Here is a 20,255-nt window from a genome sequence, read left to right as displayed (position 1 = left end):
TTTCTTTCATTCCTTATTTCTTTCTATCTTTCATTCCTTAATTCCTTCCTTCCTTCTTTCTTTCTTACCTTCCTTCTTTCCTTCTGTCTTTCCTTCCTTCTTTCTTTCTTTCTTTCTTTCTTTCTTTCTTTCTTTCTTTCTTTCTTTCTTTCATTCATTCCTTCTGTCATTCATTATTTCTTTCTATCTTTCATTCCTTAATTCCTTCCTTCCTTCTTTCTTTCCTTCTGTCTTTCCTTCCTTCTTTTTTCATTCCTTTCTTCCTTCCTTCTTTCATTCATTCCTACTGTCTTTCATTCATTCTTTCTTTCCTTCTCTCTTTCCTTCCTTCCTCCCTTCCTTCTTTCATTCATTATTTCTTTCTATCTTTCATTCATTCATTCATTCATTCATTCATTCATTCATTCATTCATTCATTCATTCATTCATTCATTCATTCATTCATTCATTCATTCATTCATTCATTCATTCATTCATTCTTTCCTTCCTACTTTCTTTCATTCCTTAATTCCTTCCTTCTTTCATGCATTCTTTCTTTCCTTCTCTCTTTCTTTACTTCCTTCCTTCTATCATTCATTCTTTCTATCTTTCATTCCTTAATTCATTCCTTCTTTCTTTTCTTCCTTCCTTCTTTCAAAATAATAATAATAATAATAATAATAATAATAATAAATACTGAATAAATCCCTTTTTTTTAGTTTATGTTTAAAAGTCTAAATGGTATGATATTTTAATGTTTGAATTCAATATGTATATCCTTCTTTCTTTCCTTTTCCTTACTTTCTCTCCTTCTTTCTTTTCTTTCTTCCTTTCTTTCTTTTGCTCTTTCATTTTTTCCCTTTCATTCCATTCTTCTTTCTTTCTTTCTTTCTTCTTCCTTTATGTCTCCTTTTCTTATCCCGTCCTTTCCTTCTGTCATTCTTTCACCATTTATTCTCCTCTTTTTCTTTCTTCTGGTCTCCCTCTCTCTCTTTTTCTTAGACCTTCATGGAGTCCCTGAGCTCCCTTGCCTCGTAGGTTCCTCTGGATCTCTGCTGCCTTGGATTCCTTTTTCTGGTCTTTCATTCATTCTTTCTTTCTTTCCCTTTTCTTTACTTTCTGTCCTTCTTTCTTCATCCTTTGTCTCCTTTTCTTATCCCCTCCTGTCCTTCTGTCATTCTTTAACCATGTATTCTCCTCTTTTTCTTTCTTCTGGTCTCCCTCTCTTTTCTCTTTTCTTATCAGTGTCACACAGCAGGAGGTGTAGCTGCGGCTCTCTGCAGCTTTATTCCAGGTGTGTAAATCTCACCTGATGATGTTTGTCCTGCGAGCAGCTGCAGTCTGGATAAACCTTCATGATCCTGAACCCGGACATTTCCTCTCATCTAAGATTTACAATGGGACATGTAAAAGAAGAGCTCTCCGCCTTTTCTTTGATTACTCAGCTCATGCAGGACCAGCAGGCTCGTGCTAACTGCGCTCGACTGGAGAGGGCCTTCAAGACCCGGAAATAAAAACACGTACACATTCGGCCTTCAAAATAAAAGCACCGTTTCAGTTGTAACGAATTGTCATCATTTACAGTGTTAGTAGTTAGAAAGTTGGTTTGTATGCAGCCTCTGCAGACCTGAAAATATATTGAGGTCATTGTTTTTGTTTTGTTTTAAAAAAAAGGCTTGTCCTGCTCTTGATATCTTGTTATGCATTCTAGTGTTTTAAAGTTCCTTTTTTTTTTCTTTAAAATAAGTTTTGTGGGTTTTTTTTTTATCAGGCCCCTCTCCTTTGGAATCATCTACCAGTCAGGGTCCGGGAGGCAGACACCCTCTCTACTTTTAAGAGTAGGCTTCAAACTTTCCTTTTTGATAAAGCTTATAGTTAGAGCTGGATCAGGCTTGGACCAGGTCTTAGTTATGCTGCTATAGGCTTAGACTGACACACTGGGATCCGTCTTTCCCTCTCTGCCTGTCTCTTACTTTAACTCTTCCTGTCCCATTAAAGTTACTAACCATAGACCTTTCTGGAGTCCCTGAGCTCCCTTGTCTCGTAGGTTCCTCTGGATCTCTGCCATAGATCCCTTTTTGGGTCTTTCTTTCTTTGTTTCTATCTTTCTTACTTTCTTTCTTTCTTTCTTTCTTCCTTCATCCTTTATGTCTCCTTTTCTTATCCCGTCCTTTCCTTCTGTCATTCTTTCACCATTTATTCTCCTCTTTTTCTTTCTTCTGGTCTCCCTCTCTTCTCTCTTTTCTTAGACCTTTCTGGAGTCCCTGAGCTCCCTTGTCTCGTAGGTTCCTCTGGATCTGCTGCTGTGGACGTGGTCCAGACTCCAGCTGCTACAACTACTACTATCCGTCTCCCCACTATCATCTCTCTCTCTCTCTCTCTCTCATCCCTCTATCCCTCTCTCCAACACGGTCTCAGCAGTGTGTCTAACATGAGTCTGGTCCTGCTGGAGGTTCTGCCTGTTAAAGGAAGTTTGTCCTTGCCACTGTAACTTGCTAAATGCTGCAAAGTGCTCTGCTCATGGTGGATTAAGATGAGATCAGACTGAGTCCTGTCTGGAAGATGGGACTGGATCTGATCTGGTCTTGATGTTGGGTCTTTGTTAATAAGAGAACATAGAGTACGGTCTAGACCGGCTCTGTTTGGAGAGTCTACAGAAGTCGTGTTCACCATGCTTTATCCTTTACTACACTACGGCTTCTTGTTTGGGGTTTCTAGTATCTCTATCAAAGAGTTCAATAAGCTCACATGGTCAGGTTAAAGAAATCAAGTTTTATCACACATCCATGAAAAGTGAGTTCTCGATCGAGAACAGTCACATCACATTAGACATGATCACATGACGAACACTCATGTTGATTATATATTCAGTTCACATTGATCCCCGGCTTTACTTCAGAGTTTGAAGAGTTGAATTGTTAAATTCAGGAACAACATTGGAGTTTTTCCAAGACTGTTGACCGACATCTGATCCCTTTGGGCCGGTGGGAAGAGTCCATCCCAACTGTACTTCCGTGATTGAAGCCACAGGCAGAGGGACATTCGATGAGTTCTCAGTCTTCACCTCAGTCTCTCTGAAACTGAGTCCCTGGATTGTTTTGATTCCCCACAGTCCTCTCTTTGTAAATCTTTTCCCACTCTCAGAGCAGCGTACAAGTTTCTCCTCCACGTGAATCCCAGTGATCACTCTTTAAGGTAAATCTTGTTCCACATTTTTAATGTTTCAAAAGCCGAAGTGTGTGCAGAGTTGGGATTTGAAAGTGGCCGGTGCATTTCAAACTTCTTTACAGGGACGCTGAAACCGTCTGGAAAACATGTTTTCTTACATTATCAAGTTATTATGTAAGAAAGGTGCTCAAAAAAATGAGACAGAATTGAAAGAAAAATAAAATGAGGAAATCAATTATTTTGTGAACATTCCTGAATAAGTTGGAGCACATTTAATGTAACAACTATTGTGATAATAATAATAATAATTGATAGATGACATCATGTAAAGTAAAAAATAATAAATAAGGTAATGCCGTCAGAATCTACAGTATAAAGTGCACTGCCATGTGGTCCTATTTAATTAGATAAGTTGTTTTAATTAGTTTTTATTACAAACCTTTAATTTTCTAGACTTTTTACAAACACAATTATGCTTTTTGATTTTTTTTTACGCACATTTTTTGACGAATTTAAAAATCATCAATTATTGTTATCGGAAAAATCACCCAAAATATTGAGATATTATTTTTTGTCAATATCACACACCCCGATTAAATGCCCGCCTTGGCCCTTCACCAAACTCATTAAAGGTGACATATTACGCTCTTTTTCATCACCTATATTGGTCTAAGAGGTCCCCAAAACATGTCTTTAAAGTTTATGCTCAAAAAAACACTTTGAAATCAGATTTTGGTCTGCCTGTAAACCCCTCTTTTTCAGCCCTGCTCAGAACAGGCTGTTTTCTGTGTCTGTGCCTTTAAATGAGAATGAGCTCTCTGACCACGCCCCCCTCAGGAAGTGGATGCGCCCTCGGCTCTCCAGCACGTTGATCTAATGTTTACATGTTGGCTGAATATACACGGCTGCTCACAGACCCGCGTTACTTCAACCCTCTGAATCTGATCCAGAATCTGATCCTGACGGAGAGGCGCCTGCAGCAGGACCTTTCTGAACCACTGGTCACAGATTTAGTGTTTCTTGTTGTTTTATTTGTCCGCATGTCGACGTGTGTCTTGGTACACAGCTACCAACATGTAGCTATGTGGCCTATGCTAACTAGCGCTAGCACTTTTCCATGAAAACTAAAAATCATCACTAGATCTTCAAATCTGCAGACGTGGGGAGTTCAAACCGACCTTTGTGTTTATTAAGACAGCCTACAACTAGCATGCCTCCCTCCTAAGCTCCTTGTTAGCACACAGTGTGCAGGGAATGAAAAACTGAGGAGGGGTGAGTTGTATTTTATACAGTCTATGGGCTGAACAGGCTCCGAGCTCTGACTTCCTGTTACAGACCGGATGGCGTTGTGACGTATGAAAAACACTGAAAACTGAAACGGCTGGTTTCAGCACACATTTACAGAAAGGTGGAGAAATCAGAACAGGGGCAGAATGGATTCTTTTCATTCTCAGGGGGGTTTGTAGACCAGGGACACAGATTTCAGGGAGAGAACCATTAAAAAGTCCATTTTGCATGATATGTCACCTTTAATACGAATTGTTTTATGAATACGCTTAAAATATTATATTTATATTTATTACTCTCAATGGTTTTCCAATCAGTTCAGTGATTAATCCTATGACATCATCGACATCCTGAATTTACCAAACTAGCTGCTTTGCCTCAGCAGCCCCACGCTCCCGTACTCTCGATGATGAAGGGTTTCTCTCCTCTGTGATGTGCCATGTGTTTGGTCACGTACTTCTTCTGTGTGAATCTTTTCCCGCACAACCGAGCAGACTGAACGGTTTCTCTCCCGTGTGAACGATCATGTGCTTGGTCAGATTTCCTTTCTGGGTGAAGCCTTTCCCACACGTAGAGCAGCAGAAGGGTTTCTCTCCTGTGTGGAGTATCATGTGTCCTGTTCAGAGTTCCTCTTTGGGTGAATCCTTCGCCGCACTCGGAGCAGCTGAAGGGTTTCTCTTCTGTGGGACTTCGCGTTTGACCTGATCACATTTGTAGCACTGCTATACTCAGAGAAGCTAACGGGGTTCTCTCCTGTGTGTGTTTGCATGTTACTGCTTCCATCAGATCCTACATCACACTCAGAGCTGCTTATTGCTTTCTCCCCACACTGAACTAACCGATGATTATTCATGCTCCCTCTGGAATTAAACTTTTTCCCACACTTGGAGCAGCTGAATGGTGTCTCTCCTGTGTGAATGATCATATGTGTGGTCATATTTCCCTTTCGGGCAAACCTTCTCCCACACATGGAGCAGCTGAATGGTTTCTCTCCGGTGTGAGTCGCCATGTGTCTGGTCAGACTTCTCTTTTGGGTAAATCTCGTCCCACACTCAGAGCAGCCAAATGGTTTCTCTTCTGTCTGACTTTGGGCGTCACTGCTCGTAGCTTTTGTACTAGCTGTGCTGTGATCAAACAAGCTCGCAGATTGCTCTCCTGGTTGAGTTTGGATTTCACCTGTTAAAGTTTGTATACTCTCTGCGTCATAATCAGATTTCTCTTCTTGTTCGGTTTCCATGTGGCTGCTTTTATTTCTTCCATGCCTGGATTTTCTTGCACCCTCCAAGCAGCTGAATCCTTTCCCCCCGCCGTGAACCAACCTGTGCCTCTTCATGCTTCTTTTAGTGTTAAACCTTTTCCCACACTCGGAGCAACGATATGGTTTCTCTTTGGTGTGAATCATCACATGTTGGGTCAGAGGGTACTTTCGGGTAAATCTTTTACCACATATGGAGCAGCTGAAGGGTTTCTCTCCCGTGTGAATCATCATGTGTTCGGTTAGATGCCAGTTTCTTTTGAATGTTTTACCGCACTGAGAGCAGCTGTGTGACTTCTTCATCATCTTTAGTCTCATCTGTTCAGTGTCTTCCAGAGTGTTGATGATCTCTGGCTGACACACTTTTGTCTCAGGTTCATATGAGTCCTCGGTCTTGACCTCAGTCTCTGGTTGTAAATGTCTTTCTGGTTCTGCTTCCTCACAGTCCTCTCCATCAGCGTCTGTTTCCATCTGTTCAGTTTGTCCCTGATGAACCAGTGAGGACTGTGGTTCTTCTTCTTCTTCTTCTTCTTCTTCTTCATCTTCACTCTTCACAGAAACAGTAGTAAATGTGAACTTGGTGACATCTTCCTCCTCCAGTCCTTGAAGCTGCTCTCCCCTCCTGACTGCTCCATGAGTTCCTCCTCTTCCCTCTTTGATGTGAGGAAGCTTAGCGTCCTCCAGGCTCCACTCCTGCTGCTCGGGAGGCTCTTCTTTAATCCCTGAGAGCTGCTGGACGTCTGCAGGAAACACTGAAGAAACACAAGGAGACATCGAAGGAAGCTGTGAGTTCATGTTCAAGTCTAACTTTGAATTGTGACACAAAAGTCCAGAGCAGATTTTTCCTGATTCTTGTTTACCACAGGATGTAAGGCTGTACATTTTAAAAGCCAATTTCAAACGAGGGAGGATGAAAAAAAATGTTGTCAAATAGATCAAAGTGATTACTGAATGCTAATCTAACTTGAAATGCCCATTCCAAGATATCACATTTAAAAAATTCTGCCCGATGAGTCAAAAGTTTGGACACCTTCTCATTCAAGGGTTTGTATTTATTTCAATTATTGTAAACACTGTAGATTAATACTTAAGACATCAAAACTATGAAATAACATAAATGGAATTATTGAATGAACAAAAAAGTGTTAAACAAAGCAGAATATGTTTTATATTTTAGATTCTGTAAAGTAGTTCCCCCTTTTTCCTTCATGACAGCTTTGCACACTCTTGGTATTCTCTCAGTCTGCTTCATGAAGTGGTCTCCTTGAATGGTATTCTCTCAGTCTGCTTCATGAAGTGGTCTCCTTGAATGGTATTCTCTCAGTCTGCTTCATGAAGTGGTCTCCTTGAATGGTATTCTCTCAGTCTGCTTCATGAAGTGGTCTCCTGGACTGGTTTCTAATGAACATGAGCCTTGTCAAGAGTTCATTTGTAGAATGACTTGCCTTCTTAATGTGTTTGAGACCATCAGTTGTGTTGTTCAGAGGCAGGGTATTTGACTACTGTTGTAATCCAGATTATGGCAAAACCAGATTATTTCATAGTTTTGACGTCTTCAGTATTAATCTACAATGTTGAAAATAATTAAAATAAATACAAATAATTGAATGAGAAGGTGTGTCCAAACTTTTGACTGGTAGTGTATATTCTCAGCAATGACTGCACGTCATATTTAATTCCTCAGAGAGCATTTATTCTTGATTATTGACGCTATGGAGTGGATTATTTTGCTACATCAGTATTTCAATTTCATTCAGCCCTTAAAATGTTAAAATGTCTTCCTCAGTTTTTCAAAACTGAAGAAGCCTTTTGGAGGAGAGGTGAAACGTCTTCAAGTATTTCTACCAGTCCAGTTGCCTTACGGATCAAGCTTTGGATTACCGTGACCTGGATGACTGAGGACCTTCATAACAGACATGTTATGTTAGCAAGATTCAAAGTCAGGAAGGATGCGGTTTGTTGAAAGAATGTTGAAATAACTAAGAATATAATAATACTTTGGGACAGTCTGCTGAAAATAAAAATGGATTCCTTATTGATATCGATAACAATATTTATGTGATTAATTCAAACCCCTTCACTGTCATCTTTTTAGCCTCTTCGCTCTGTCTGAGGTGTTTCTCCTTCTTTTTAAAGTCCAGAGTTTGTTGCTGAAGGGAATTCTGTTGCATGTTTCCTTTTTACAAAGGAGCGTTGAACGCAGCCTCAGTTGAAAATATTTCCACACTGCTGACGTTTCAGCTGCAGGGACGCTAATGCTAACGTAACAAACTGTCCTGTGTTTGGTTCCTGTTTCTGCCTTTTTGAAATGTCCCCGGAGAGTTACCGTAGGCTGCCGTAAAGCGGTTGTTGTTGGAGTAATCTCGCTGGCTGTGCACGTCAATGTCCCATTTATAATGAATTCTTTTCTTTTTAAGTTTATACAGGCGAAGGTGGTAGGTCATGAATTACACTTGATGAATCCTGGTTGATTGATTGAGACAACAGGAGCTCCTGCCTCATCAGAGAACACGAATAAGTCAAACATGTTTACTTCTGATCATTCTTTGAGTGGTATTCATTCACTTTAGTAACTTTAAAGGGGACATATCACGCTTTTTTCATCAATATATATTGGTCTAAGAGGTCCCCAAAACATGTCTTTAAAGTTTATGCTCAAAAAAACACTTTGAAATCAGATTTTGGCATGCCTGAAAAGTCCTCTTCTTCATTCCTCATCAGAACACTCTGTTTTCCCTCTGACCACGCCCCCTCCGGAAGTGGATGTGCCTCGGCTCTCCAGCACGTTGATCTAATGTTTACATGTTGGCTGAATATACACGGCTGCTCAGAGATTGCGTTACTTCAACCCTCTGAATCTGAATCTGATCCTGACGGAGAGGCGCCTGCAGCAGGACCTTTCTGAACGATTGGTCACAGATTTAGTGTTTCTTGTTGTTTTATTTATCAGTATGTAGACGTGTGTCTTGGTACACAGCTACGAACATGTAGCTATGTGGCTATGCTAACTAGCGCTAGCACTTATCCATGATAAATAAAAATCATCCACTAGATCTTCAAATCTGCAGACGTGGGGAGTAAAACCGACCTCTGCCAGAAAGGCAGCAGGACCTTTTATGAAGGATTGGTCACAGATTTAGTGTTTCTTGTTGTTTTATTTGTCAGTATGTCGACGTGTGTCTGGTACACAGCTACAGCTACAGCTACAGCTACAGCTATGAACATATAGCTATGTGGCTATGCTAATTAGCGCTAGCACTTATCCATGACAAATAAAAATCATCCGCTATATCTTCAAATCTGCAGACGTGGGGAGTAAAACCGACCTTTGTGTTTATTAAGACAGCCTACAACTAGCATGCCTCCCTCCTAAGCTCCTTGTTAGCACACATTTGTGCAGGGAATGAAAAACGGGGAAGGGATTCAGTATTATTTTATACAGTCTATGGGCTGAACAAGCTCCGAGCTCTGACTCCGTGACAGACCGGATATTGTTGTGACGTAACAAAAACACGGAAGTCTGAAACGGCTCGTTTCACACACATTTACAGAAAGGTGGAGAAATCAGAACAGGGGCAGAATGGATTTTTTTCATTCTCGGGGGGTTTGTAGACATGCCAGGGAAACATATTTCAGGTAAAGAACCATTAAAAAGTCAATTTTGCATGATATGTCACCTTTAAGATCCATCAGAAGGACTGTTCTCTCATTTTTAAAAGACATAGAATAAAATAATACAGCATGTTTATTAGTGATTGACATTTCAAGCCAAAATACTATCCGTTATTCATTGGCATCAATTCCAATGCATTGATGAATCGATTTATTACTCAGCCCTGCTAATAAAAGAAGGTTTCACACATCCAGGCAGTGACTCCATTAGATAATCTGGTCCAGATCTGATAGGTCTGGGTCAGGGGCGTTGCTGGGCATAAAGCTCTACTGGGGCACAGGCCCCCTACTATATCACCTTCTACACATACACATACACACGCACACGCACACGCACAAACACACACACACACACACACACTCCCAGTGAAAAGTGAGAAACCCATCCCTGCCTCTACAGTTGTTATTTGCATTTTTTATTAATTTATTTCAACTGTTTTAATATTTTTAAATGACATATATTTTCTTGTTATTTATCTTCATCTGGTATCCTTACCATTTTTTTATTAATTTATTTTAATTATTTATATTCTTATTATTTTGATGCTTTTACTTATTTTCAACTCATCAATTTAAATTATTTAAATGACATATATTTATTGTTGTTGGTGTGCATTAGTCTCTACTTCCAAACTCCTTTTTGTTTTTTAATATGTAGATTTTTTTTGCTCTTATTTTATTTAGTTTATTGTTTTCAGTCTTTGAGTGCTTTTCATTTTATATAAAAGGTGCATATAGATAGAGCTTGATTGATTGATTAACTAGTCTGGCTTTACAGACTTACTCCCAGGTATAAAATTTGCATCCAGGTGTCACACAATCAGGGCCCTGAGTCAAACCGGAGCACAGGGCTTGATTTTGGACGGGTCGTAGACCTGCAGCCAGCTGGCGCACTGGGCCCCGGATGTTAAGCTGCCGCTATGACCCTCTGTGTGTGCGGGTTCCATCTCACATCAGACATCTCACCTGCACCTCTCCGGGTTGATCCAGGTGTTAAAATCACAACCAGCAGTTTCCTCTGGCGGTGCAGATCCTCTTCGTACCCGGATGTTGGTCCAGCGAGGAGCTGCTGTTTGAATAGATCTTTAAGATCCTGAAGGCCGGACATGTCTCACCGATCACAGGGTCCAGAGAGGAGACACAACGCCTTCTCTGTAGTCACTCACTCCTCCATTCCTTCAGCACAAACTGTGCTGAGCTGAAAGTCTGCAAGAACCGGAAATAAAAGCGCTACTTCATGTAAACAGATGAGGCCTTCAAAATAAAAGCACAACTTTAACCGTAGTTAAAGTGTTTATCCAGGGGGGGAATTCAGTCATTACAGTTATTATACAGAGTATGTCAGAAAGTCAAAATATTAATAGAAAGAAGGAATATAATAAGATATAAATGGTTCCTGCTTTGTAAGTCATGATTAGAGTTTTGTATCTGATGTGAGCTGCAACTGGAAGCCAGTGTAGCGAAATGAGCAGGGCAGGGACATGAGCTGTCTTAGGCTGGTTGAAGACCAGACGTGCTGCTGCTGCGTTCTGGATCATTTGTAGAGGTTTAACTGTGCATGCAGGGAGGCCTGCCAGGAGAGAGTTGCAGTAGTCAATGCGTGACATTACAAGAGCCTGAACCAGGAGCTGTGTTGCGTGTTCTGTCAGGTAGGGTCTGATCCTCTTGATGTTATAGAGGGCAAACGGCAAGACCGAGCAATCGAGGCAACATGAACCCTGAAGGTTAGCTGGTCATCGATCATGACACCCAGATTTCGGGCAGACTTAGTGGGCATGAGGTTTTGAGATCCAAACTGGATATTGATCTGTGGGTCCACAGTGGGACTGGCTGGAATGATAATAAGCTCAGTCTTGGACAGGTTGAGCTGTAGGTGACGTTCCCTCATCCATTTAGAAATGTCAGCAAGGCAGGATGAGATCCGAGCTGAGACAGTTGTGTCGTCAGGTGGAGAACACAGGAACAGCTGTGTATCATCTGCATAGCAGTGATAGGAAAAGCCATGGGAGCGGATCACTGCACCAAGTGATGTGGTGTATATTGAGAACAGGAGGGGACCAAGCACTGACCCTTGAAGTACCCCTGTTGATAAGCCATGCATATTGAACACTTCTCCTCTCCATGATACTCTAAAAGATCTCCCTGTGAGGTAGGACTTGAACCACTTAACGTTCGTTAAAAAGAGAAAATTGAAATCATCAGAACCGACCTTCCTACTTCAGAATCGGCTAAAGACATTGCAAGTGTGTGCGTCTCTACACGTGACACATTGCTGCCTCCCTGACCTTCACTTTCATTCACTCAGAGTCAAATTATCAGAGAATATAAAAACAATGTCTGCAGATATTAATTCATGTAACACTGCTGTACACAAGCCTAAATAGAATAAAAAATGCACTTGAATTTTAGAATTTTTTATTCAATCCTCTACTCAGTTCATTGATTGATTGACATCCTGAGTTCTATAGTTGCTCACACACTCTGGATGATGAAGGGTTTCTCCCCTCTGTGATGTGCCATGTGTTTCCTCACATACTTCTTCTGCGTGAATCTTTTCCCACACACCGAGCAGCTGAACGCCTTCTCTCCCGTGTGAACGACCATGTGTTGGGTCAGGTGTCCCTTCTGCGTGTAGCTTTTTCCACACGTGGGGCAGCAGAAGGGTTTCTCTCCCGTGTGAAGTATCATGTGCCTCTTCAGACTTCCTTTCTGTGTGAATCCTTCTCCGCACTCGGAGCAGCTGAAGGGTTTCTCTCCCGTGTGGATTATCATGTGCTGGGTCAGGCGGTATTTCTGGGCGAATCTGCTCCCGCACGTGGGGCAGCTGAAGGGTTTCTCTCCCGTGTGAGTCGCCATGTGTTTGCTTAAATACCAGTTTCTGTCAAATGTTTTCCCACACTGAGAGCAGCTGTGTGATTTATTATTCATGTTTGGTGTCATGTGTTCAGAAGTGTCCTCAATCTTGACCTCAGTCTCTGATTGTAAATGTCCTTCCAGATCTGAGCTCCTGACTTGTTCTGACCCCTCACAGTCCTCCCCATCCGCTTCTGTTTCCATCTGCGAGGACGGAGGTTCCTCTTCATCATCTTTCCTCTTCACAGGGAACTCTGTGTTATCAGCTCCTTTCAGTCCTGGATTCTGCTCTCCCTCCTGACGGCTCCAGAGCTCCTCCTGTTCCTCTTTAATGAGCAGGGGTTTAGTGTCCTCCTGGTCCAGGCTGGTGCTCCTCTCCTCCTGCTCGAGTGACTCTTCTTCATTCACTGACAGCTGCTGGACGTCTGCAGGAAATACTGAGGACACACAGAGAGAAGAGTTTGTATTAAAGTCACACTTGGATCTTGATCTAGAGATCACTCTGGATTCTATGTAAGGGACAAAGCTGGAGTAATGATTTGGAGTAATTTCCTTTTAGCCCTGGACTGCTGCTGTTACTACTCCTTATACCACTATGACCACTGATATAGCATCATTTATTTTATTATGTTATATTTTATTTTATATTATTTTATTTTTCTAGTATTTATTTTATTGATTTGATCATCATGATTTCATTTTTATTCATTTTATTTTAATCTATCTTATATTTTTAAACTCATTTTTGAATTATTTAATTTTTCTGAACCTTCTCTGAATTTATTTATTGATTGTATTGTAATTATTTTATTATTACTTATTTTGTTTTATTCTCTTATTATATTATATTTTTTCTGGTCTTTATTTTGTTGATATGATCATCATGATTTTATTTTATTTTCTGGCATTTATCTGATTTTATTTTATTGATTTTATTCTAATCTCTTGTGATATTATATTTTATTTTTCTGATATTTATTTTATTTTATTTTGATATATTTTATGTTATTCTTTCTCATTGTATTGTTTTCTTATTTTTTAGATTGTTATATTTACTGGTATTTCTCTGATCTTTTTTTATATGATTTTATTTAATATTTTCTGATGTTTCTTTGTTTTAATTTCTTTATTTGATAAATGATTGTATTGTTTCTAATATTTCTCTGATTTTATTTATTTGTTTTTAAAATTATTGTCATGTTTCTGATATTTCTCTGATTTTATTTTATTGATCTTATTGTTATTATTTAATTTAATTTCATGTTTCTGACATTTCTCTGATTACTTTTTAATGATTTTATTTTATTGTTTCTGAAGTTTCTCTGATTTTATATTCATTGATTTTAATCTAATCTCTTATTATATTATATTTTATTTTTCTGATATTTATTTTAATTTATTTTATTTGATCGTCATGATTTTATTTTATTTTCTGGCATTTATCTGATTTTCTTTCATTTTTCTGTCATTCCTCTGATTTTATATTATTGATTTTATTCTAATCTCTTATTATATTATATTTTATTTTTCTGATATTTATTTTATTTTATTGTTTCTGATGTTTCTCTGATTTTATATCTTTATTTCTAAAAGTATTTTATTGTTTCTGAAGTTTCTCTGATTTTATTTTATGGATTTGATCTTCATGATTTGATTTTAGAAGTATTTTAAAATCCCTTTCCTCTCCACTTTTACCTCTTGCTGTAGTTTTCTGTCTCTCTGATCTTTAGTGAAGCACTTTGGGCTGCATGCTTAAATGCATGAAAGGTGATATATAAATAAAAAATGTCTTCCAAGCAGAGACCAAACATCCCATTTTATTAAATAACAGGTAAGTTTGTACATTTAGGAATCAGATGAAGGTTGAGGGATGTCACACCCCTTGCGCATGCCCAGTTGGTGCACTCAGCCCCAGATGCTTCCTTCTTCCTAACGTTATCTAAAGGCATTTCATTCAGACATTATAATGAAGATGAATCCATAAGAAGGAATAAATCTAACCTCCTTGTTGTTTTGTTCCAGGAGTAAAAATCACCACCAGCAGTTTTCTCTTCCGCTCCTCTTCGCTTCCTCTGCGGGTCGCAGCAGCGAGGAGTCTCTGTTTGAATAAATCTTTAAGATCCTGAAACTTTGACATTCCTCAGATTCCACAGAGTCCAAGGGGGGCAGGTAACTGAGCTGACCTCTGCTGGAAGATCCCTCTCTAGTGTGGGGACGAGAACTCAGCTGGACATGCTAACAGGGACAACCAAACAGGGACAACCAAACCAGGCCCTCTGCAGACAGAATCAACACAACTTCCGGTACATGAATACGGGCTTCAAAATAAAAGCACAGATTAAAACAGTCCTCATTATTTGAAGTCCAGGTAAAGCATGAAACACAAGTTCATATTAATTCTTACAAGTTGTGATCTATTTATATCTGATTTAAAATCCTTCTTTTAACCTACAAAGCCCTTAAAAATCAGACACCCTCGTATCTTAAAGAGCTCATAGTGCCCTATTACCCCTCTAGAACTCTACGCTCCCAACATGCAGGCTTGCTAGTTGTACCTAAAATCTCTAAAAGTAGTATGGGAGGTAGAGCCTTCAGTTATCAGGCCCCTCTCCTTTGGAATCATCTACCAGTCAGGGTCCGGGAGGCAGACACCCTCTCTACTTATAAGAGTAGGCTTCAAACTTTCCTTTTTGATGAAGCTTATAGTTAGAGCTGGATCAGGCTTGGACCAGCTTTTGTTATGCTGCTATAGGCCTAGACTGCCGGGGGAACTGGAGCACTGACACACTGGGATCCTAGCTCACCCCCTTCCCCCCAACCCCCTCATCACTTACTTTAACTCTACCTGTCCCATTAAAGTTACTAACCATAGACCTTTCTGGAGTCCCTGAGCTCCATTGTCTCGTAGATTCCTCTGAGCTGCCGTAGACGTCCTCCTGCTGCGGACGATCTGGACTCCAGCTGATACGGACGTGCTGGACTCCAGCGGCAACAGCTTCTACTACTCGTCTCATCACTATCACCTCTCTCTCTTACTCCACTCTATCTGTCTTTCCAGACCCAACTCGGTCTCAGCAGATGTGTGTCTAACATGAGTCTGGTCCTGCTGGAGGTTTCTGCCTGTTAAAAGGAAGTTTGTCCTCACCACTGTAACTAGCTAAATACTGCGATGTGCAATGCTCATGATGGATTAAGGTGGGGTCAGACTGAGTCTTACCCTGTCTTGAAGTTGGGTCTCTGTTCATAATTTGACATAGAGTGGTCTAGACCTCCTCTGTTTGTAAAAACGTCTTGAGATAACTTTTGTTGTGATTTGGCGCTGTACAAATAAAGATTGATTGATTGATATATACCTTTCCTGCACGGAGCAGGACCAGAGATGGATCTGGTGGAAGTCCAGGGTAATTTGTTTGGACCATGGAGCATGGTTGTTACGTCCCAGCTTGTTAGGGAAAAGGGAAACAATAAAAAGCAGATGTAGTAGGTAAATTAAAGTTATTTATTTAACTCCGCCACACACACACACACACACACACACACACACACACACACACACACACACAGAGCAGTCCACAGCTGGGTTTATAGACCACACTTTATAGATGTTCAGTCACTGTTTTCTCCACACTCAGGCGAGGTTAAAGCTCTCTCTTGTGTGTGAGCTTTCAGGTGTTTGTTCAGACAAATCCTCCGTTTAAATGTCTTCCCACACACGCAGCAGGTATACGCCTCCTCTCCTCTGTGCACAGACGTGTGTTTGGTAAGAGCTGCTTTCTGTGAAAATCTTTTAGCGCACACGGAGCAGCTGAAGGCTTTCTCTCCTCTGTGAAGTGACATGTGTTTGGTGAGGTTGGCTTTCTGGGTGAATCGTTTCGCACACTCCGAGCAGCTGAAGGGTTTCTCTCCGCTGTGGACCAACATATGTTGGGTCAGATTTCCTTTACAATAAAAGCTTTTATCACACTCGGGACAGACAAATTGTTTTTCTCCCGTGTGGATGATCATGTGTGTGGTCAGACTTCCTTTCTGGGTGAATCTTTTCCCACACTTAGAGCAGCCAAATGGTTTCTCTCCCGTGTGAACCAACATGTGTTGGGTCAGATTTCCTTTACTGTAAAAGCTTCTATCACACTCAGAGCAGCTGAAGGGTTTCTCTCCTGAGTGAATCATCATGTGTTCCGTTAGATGTGCGTTTCTTTTGAAGGTTTTCCCGCACTGAGAGCAGCCGAACGGTTTCTCATTTGTTGGTCTCACATCTGTTATGTGTTCCATAAAGATTAAACCTGGCTGATGATATACAGCCTCCTTCCAATCGTCATCGCTGTCTTCAGTCTCAGGCTCAGAAGAGTCTTCAGTCTTGACCTCGATCTCCGGTTGAAAACGTGTCCCTGGATCTGAGTTGCTATCGGGTTCTGGTCCTTCCCGGTCCTCGCCATCAGCGTCTGTTTTCACAGTTTGTATTTGATGAAGCTGTGAGGCCTGAGGTTCCTCTTCATCATCCTCACTCTTCACAGAGACGATAAAGAATGGCTCTTCCTCCTGGCTGCTCCAGAGTTCCTCCTGTTCCTCTTTAATGTGTGGAAGCTTAGTGTCCTCCTGGTCCAGACCGGGGCTCCACTCCTGCTGCTCGGGAGGCTCTTCTTCATTCACTGACAGCTGCTGGACGTCTGCAGGAAACACTACATAAGAAAACATCAAAGGAAGCTGTGAGTTTGTTAAAACCTCAGAATGATCATCAATCTTTATTCATAAAGATCCAAATCATTACAAAAGCTACATCTTGACATTTGACAAGTCTGTGTCATTGGTCTCAGAGGATAGCAGGCTGTAAATATTAAAAGCCAAATCTTAAAATGATCAAAACTACCAGAGACAGAAGAGGAGAAGCTGACAGGAACCAAAGACGGTGCCATTATGAAGGCTGGACACCATAAAAGTTCTTCCTCCAGAAGACTTCAATTTCTCAACGTATTTTCTCTTTATATACCACCTTTCAGAAATTCAAGCATGCAGCCCAAAGTGCTTCACAAAAGAACAAAACAGCAATAGATAAAATGATAAAAGGCTAAAACAAGATAGAGGAAGGTAATATGACATACTTAGAAATAAAAATTAAATTGTTATAATAAAATCAATAAAATAAAATCAGATAAATAGAAAAATTTAATTAAATAAAATCAGAAAAATGAAATAAAATGAAATAACTTTAATAAAATCAGATAAATATTAGAAAAATAAAATAAACCAAACCAATTGAATAAATAAAAAAAGAAATCACTACAATAAAATCCAAAACTACATCAGATAAATAGCAGAAAAAGCAAATAAATCAATAAAATAAAATCACATAAATATTAGAAAAATACAATTTTACAATACAATCTATAAAAAATCAGAAAAATCAAATCACTTCAATAATAAAATAAAACCACATAAGATACATAAAAAACTATTAAAAAAAGCACTACAATAAAATTAAAAGTTAAATCAGATAAATTAAATAAAAAGTAAATAAATCATTACAACAAAATCAATTAAATAATATCAGATAATTATTAGAAGAAAAAATCGTTACAATACAATCTATAAAATATCATAACATAAGAAAGAATTAAATATTATATAAATATTTATATATTAATATGAATCTGCCCAAATAAAGTAGAGATCTCTGATATACATTTAACTACCTTATTCTGAATAAAATATTAATTATTATTATTATTATTATTATTTTCAATTATTACCCCTATACGGCGCCACTGGTCCTGGGTTTGATTGATGCAGTTCAGTCTGCAGAGAGGGTTGCATTCACCTGCGATGGATTGACTTCTCCTGGAGTCCCACGTGACAATTACTGACCATGTATTAGTAAATGCATTCAGTGTTTTGAACCCACTTAACCTCTCCTCAACATATGGAGTGCCCAAAGTCACATTGTTTACCATCACATGCATGCACCCAGAAGGTCTGAAGCACCGGCTGTTAAAGCAGGAACTACCTGAGAATAACAAGGACTTCCTTCTGATCCGTGCAAGACTCAGCTCTCTGAAACATTTTCAACAGATGAAAAAGAAAACTAACCTGAACCCTGCAGCTTTATTCCAGCTGATGAGATCCCACTGAGCTGCTGTCTTTGGCGGAGGAGCTCCTCTTCATATCCGGGCTGTGGGTCTCCTGCAGGATCTGCAGCGAGCTGTCTGCACAAACCTGCGTGATCCTGAACTCCGGACATGTCCACTGACTGAAGAGTCAAAGAGGAACAGGTTCTCTGACTGCCTCTATGATCCATCTGCTAATGGAGAACTCTTTGCTTGGCGCGAGAGGGCCTACAAGACCCGGAAATGAAACGCTATTTCCTTCAAACAGATGTGGCCTTCAAAATAAAATAGTATTTTTGTTGTTGTCAAGGAAAGTTGGTTTTAAAAAGGTAATCACAACTGTATTATTATGCAGACTAAAAAAAACACACAGCATTATGCAGCAGCTAGTTTCAGACAGCTAATCTGATTGGACTCTGGATTCTGTGATAACCCCAACACGGTCTCACAGTCATGATGTTGACTTTGAAACAGGTAAACAGACGATTATAGACCTAATAACATTTTTATCTTTCAAATTCAGTGAAGACCTGAATTTACTAACCATAGACCTTTCTGGAGTCCCTGAGCTCCCTTGTCTCGTAGGTTCCTCTGGATCTCTGCTGCTGTGGACGTGCCAGACTCCAGCTGCTACAACTACTACTATCCGTCTCCCCGCTTTAAAGTTCCTTTTTTTTCTTTAGAAAAAAGTATTACTATCATCTATTATTTTTCTTTTCTTTTCTTTTATCAGGCACCTCTCCTCTGGAATCATCTACCAGTCAGGGTCCGGGAGGCAGACACCCTCTCTACTTTTAAGAGTAGGCTTCAAACTTTCCTTTTTGATAAAGCTTATAGTTAGAGCTGGATCAGGCTTGGACCAGGACTTAGTTATGCTGCTATAGGCTTAGACTGACACACTGGGATCCTGTCTTTCCCTCTCTCTCCTCTCTCTGCCTGTCTCTCACTTTAACTCTTCCTGTCCCATGAAGTTACTAACCATAGACCTTTCTGGAGTCCCTGAGCTCCCTTGTCCCGTAGGTTCCTCTGGATCTCTGCCATAGACTTTCCTTTTGGGTCCTTCTTTCTTTCTTTCTTTCTTTCTTTCTTTCTTTCCGTTTTCCTTTCTTTCTTTCTTCATCCTTTGTCTCCTTTTCTTATCCCATCCTTCCCTTCTGTCATTCTTTCACCATTTATTCTCCTCTTTTTCTTTCTTCTGGTCTCCCTCACTTTTCTCTTTTCTCAGACCTTTCTGGAGTCCCTGAGCTCCCTTGTCTTGAGGTTCCTCTGGATCTCTGCCGTAGATTCCTTTATTCGGTCTGTCATTCATTCTTTCTTTCTTTCCCTTTTCCTTACTTTCTGTCCTTCTTTCTTTCCATTTCTTTCTTTCTTTCTTTCTTTCTTTCTCTGTCTCCTTTTCTTATCCTATTCTTTCCTTCTGTCATTCTTTCACCATTTATTCTCCTCTTTTTCTTTCTTCTGGTCTCCCTCTCTTCTCTATTTTCTTAGACCTTTCTGGAGTCCCTGAGCTCCCTTGTCCCGTAGGTTCCTCTGGATCTCTGCTGCTGTGGACGTGCCAGACTCCAGCTGCTACAACTACTACTATCCGTCTCCCCACTAAATTTATTTATTATTAAAATAAAATGTATTAAAATCAGAAGACAAAGTTCTGTTTTTGAGAAGCTTTTATTGTGAAAGCCGCACATTCAATGATAGAAAAACTGGTGAACTAGGTCAGAGATGTCCAGATATCCAGTACCAGTTGATGCCAACTGGAGCAGTCCACTTTTACCCCTTTTCGACCGAGGCAGTTTCAGGGCCGGTTCGGAGTTACTGGCTGTCACAATGGTTCCGGGTCTGGTTGCGACGGCTCAACTGGATCTGGTTGACGAAGAACTGAAATGAAGATCTGGCCAGCTAATCAATATTACTTGCAAAGTTGCAGTAATGTGCTCAGGGTT

The 20,255-nt window shown here is 40.1% G+C and overlaps 3 protein-coding genes across 3 annotated transcripts in view; all 3 read right to left on the bottom strand.

Annotated features, from left to right (window-relative positions):
* LOC117828343 (zinc finger protein 836-like) overlaps positions 1 to 1,496 on the bottom strand; it is a 14,939-nt gene extending 13,443 nt beyond the window's left edge. The window contains exon 1 of the mRNA XM_034705385.1: positions 1,289 to 1,496. Coding sequence (XP_034561276.1) covers positions 1,289 to 1,364 — 76 coding nt within the window. The 5' untranslated portion in view covers positions 1,365 to 1,496. The remainder of the gene's footprint in view (positions 1 to 1,288) is intronic.
* A 1,235-nt stretch (positions 1,497 to 2,731) lies between these two features.
* On the bottom strand, positions 2,732 to 10,569 carry LOC117827890 (gastrula zinc finger protein XlCGF57.1-like). Its single transcript, XM_034704739.1, has 2 exons — positions 10,328 to 10,569; positions 2,732 to 6,441 (listed from the first exon to the last, which is right to left on the bottom strand). The coding sequence occupies exons 1-2, from the start codon at positions 10,467 to 10,469 to the stop codon at positions 5,042 to 5,044; spliced, it is 1,542 nt and encodes a 513-aa protein (XP_034560630.1). The 5' UTR covers positions 10,470 to 10,569; the 3' UTR covers positions 2,732 to 5,041.
* Positions 10,570 to 11,759: 1,190 nt separating this feature from the next.
* Positions 11,760 to 18,563, bottom strand: LOC117828342 (zinc finger protein 569-like). The gene is made up of 4 exons (XM_034705383.1): positions 18,299 to 18,563; positions 15,827 to 16,893; positions 14,216 to 14,354; positions 11,760 to 12,651 (listed from the first exon to the last, which is right to left on the bottom strand). Exons 1-4 carry the CDS (start codon positions 18,504 to 18,506, stop codon positions 11,834 to 11,836), a joined length of 2,232 nt encoding a protein of 743 aa, XP_034561274.1. The 5' UTR covers positions 18,507 to 18,563; the 3' UTR covers positions 11,760 to 11,833.
* Between the last annotated feature and the right edge of the window lie 1,692 nt (positions 18,564 to 20,255).

Source organism: Notolabrus celidotus, chromosome 16 (assembly GCF_009762535.1).
Source record: "Notolabrus celidotus isolate fNotCel1 chromosome 16, fNotCel1.pri, whole genome shotgun sequence".
Classification (NCBI taxonomy): Eukaryota; Metazoa; Chordata; class Actinopteri; order Labriformes; family Labridae; genus Notolabrus; species Notolabrus celidotus.
Note: the sequence above shows the minus strand (reverse complement) of the source record. Positions and strands in the feature narration are given on the sequence as shown.

Excerpts from the sequence above, each read along its gene's own strand:
- LOC117828342 (XM_034705383.1), bottom strand. The coding sequence starts at position 18,506 with ATGGATCATAGAGGCAGTCAGAGAACCTGTTCCTCTTTGACTCTTCAG. Across the intron at positions 16,894-18,298 it reads AATAAAGCTGCAGGGTTCAG|TGTTTCCTGCAGACGTCCAG; the intron begins GTTAGTTTTCTT and ends TTTCTTATGTAG. Across the intron at positions 12,652-14,215 it reads TGGAACAAAACAACAAGGAG|TATTTCCTGCAGACGTCCAG; the intron begins GTTAGATTTATT and ends GTGTGTCCTCAG.
- LOC117827890 (XM_034704739.1), bottom strand. The coding sequence starts at position 10,469 with ATGTCCGGCCTTCAGGATCTTAAAGATCTATTCAAACAGCAGCTCCTC. Across the intron at positions 6,442-10,327 it reads ATCAACCCGGAGAGGTGCAG|TGTTTCCTGCAGACGTCCAG; the intron begins GTGAGATGTCTG and ends GTGTTTCTTCAG.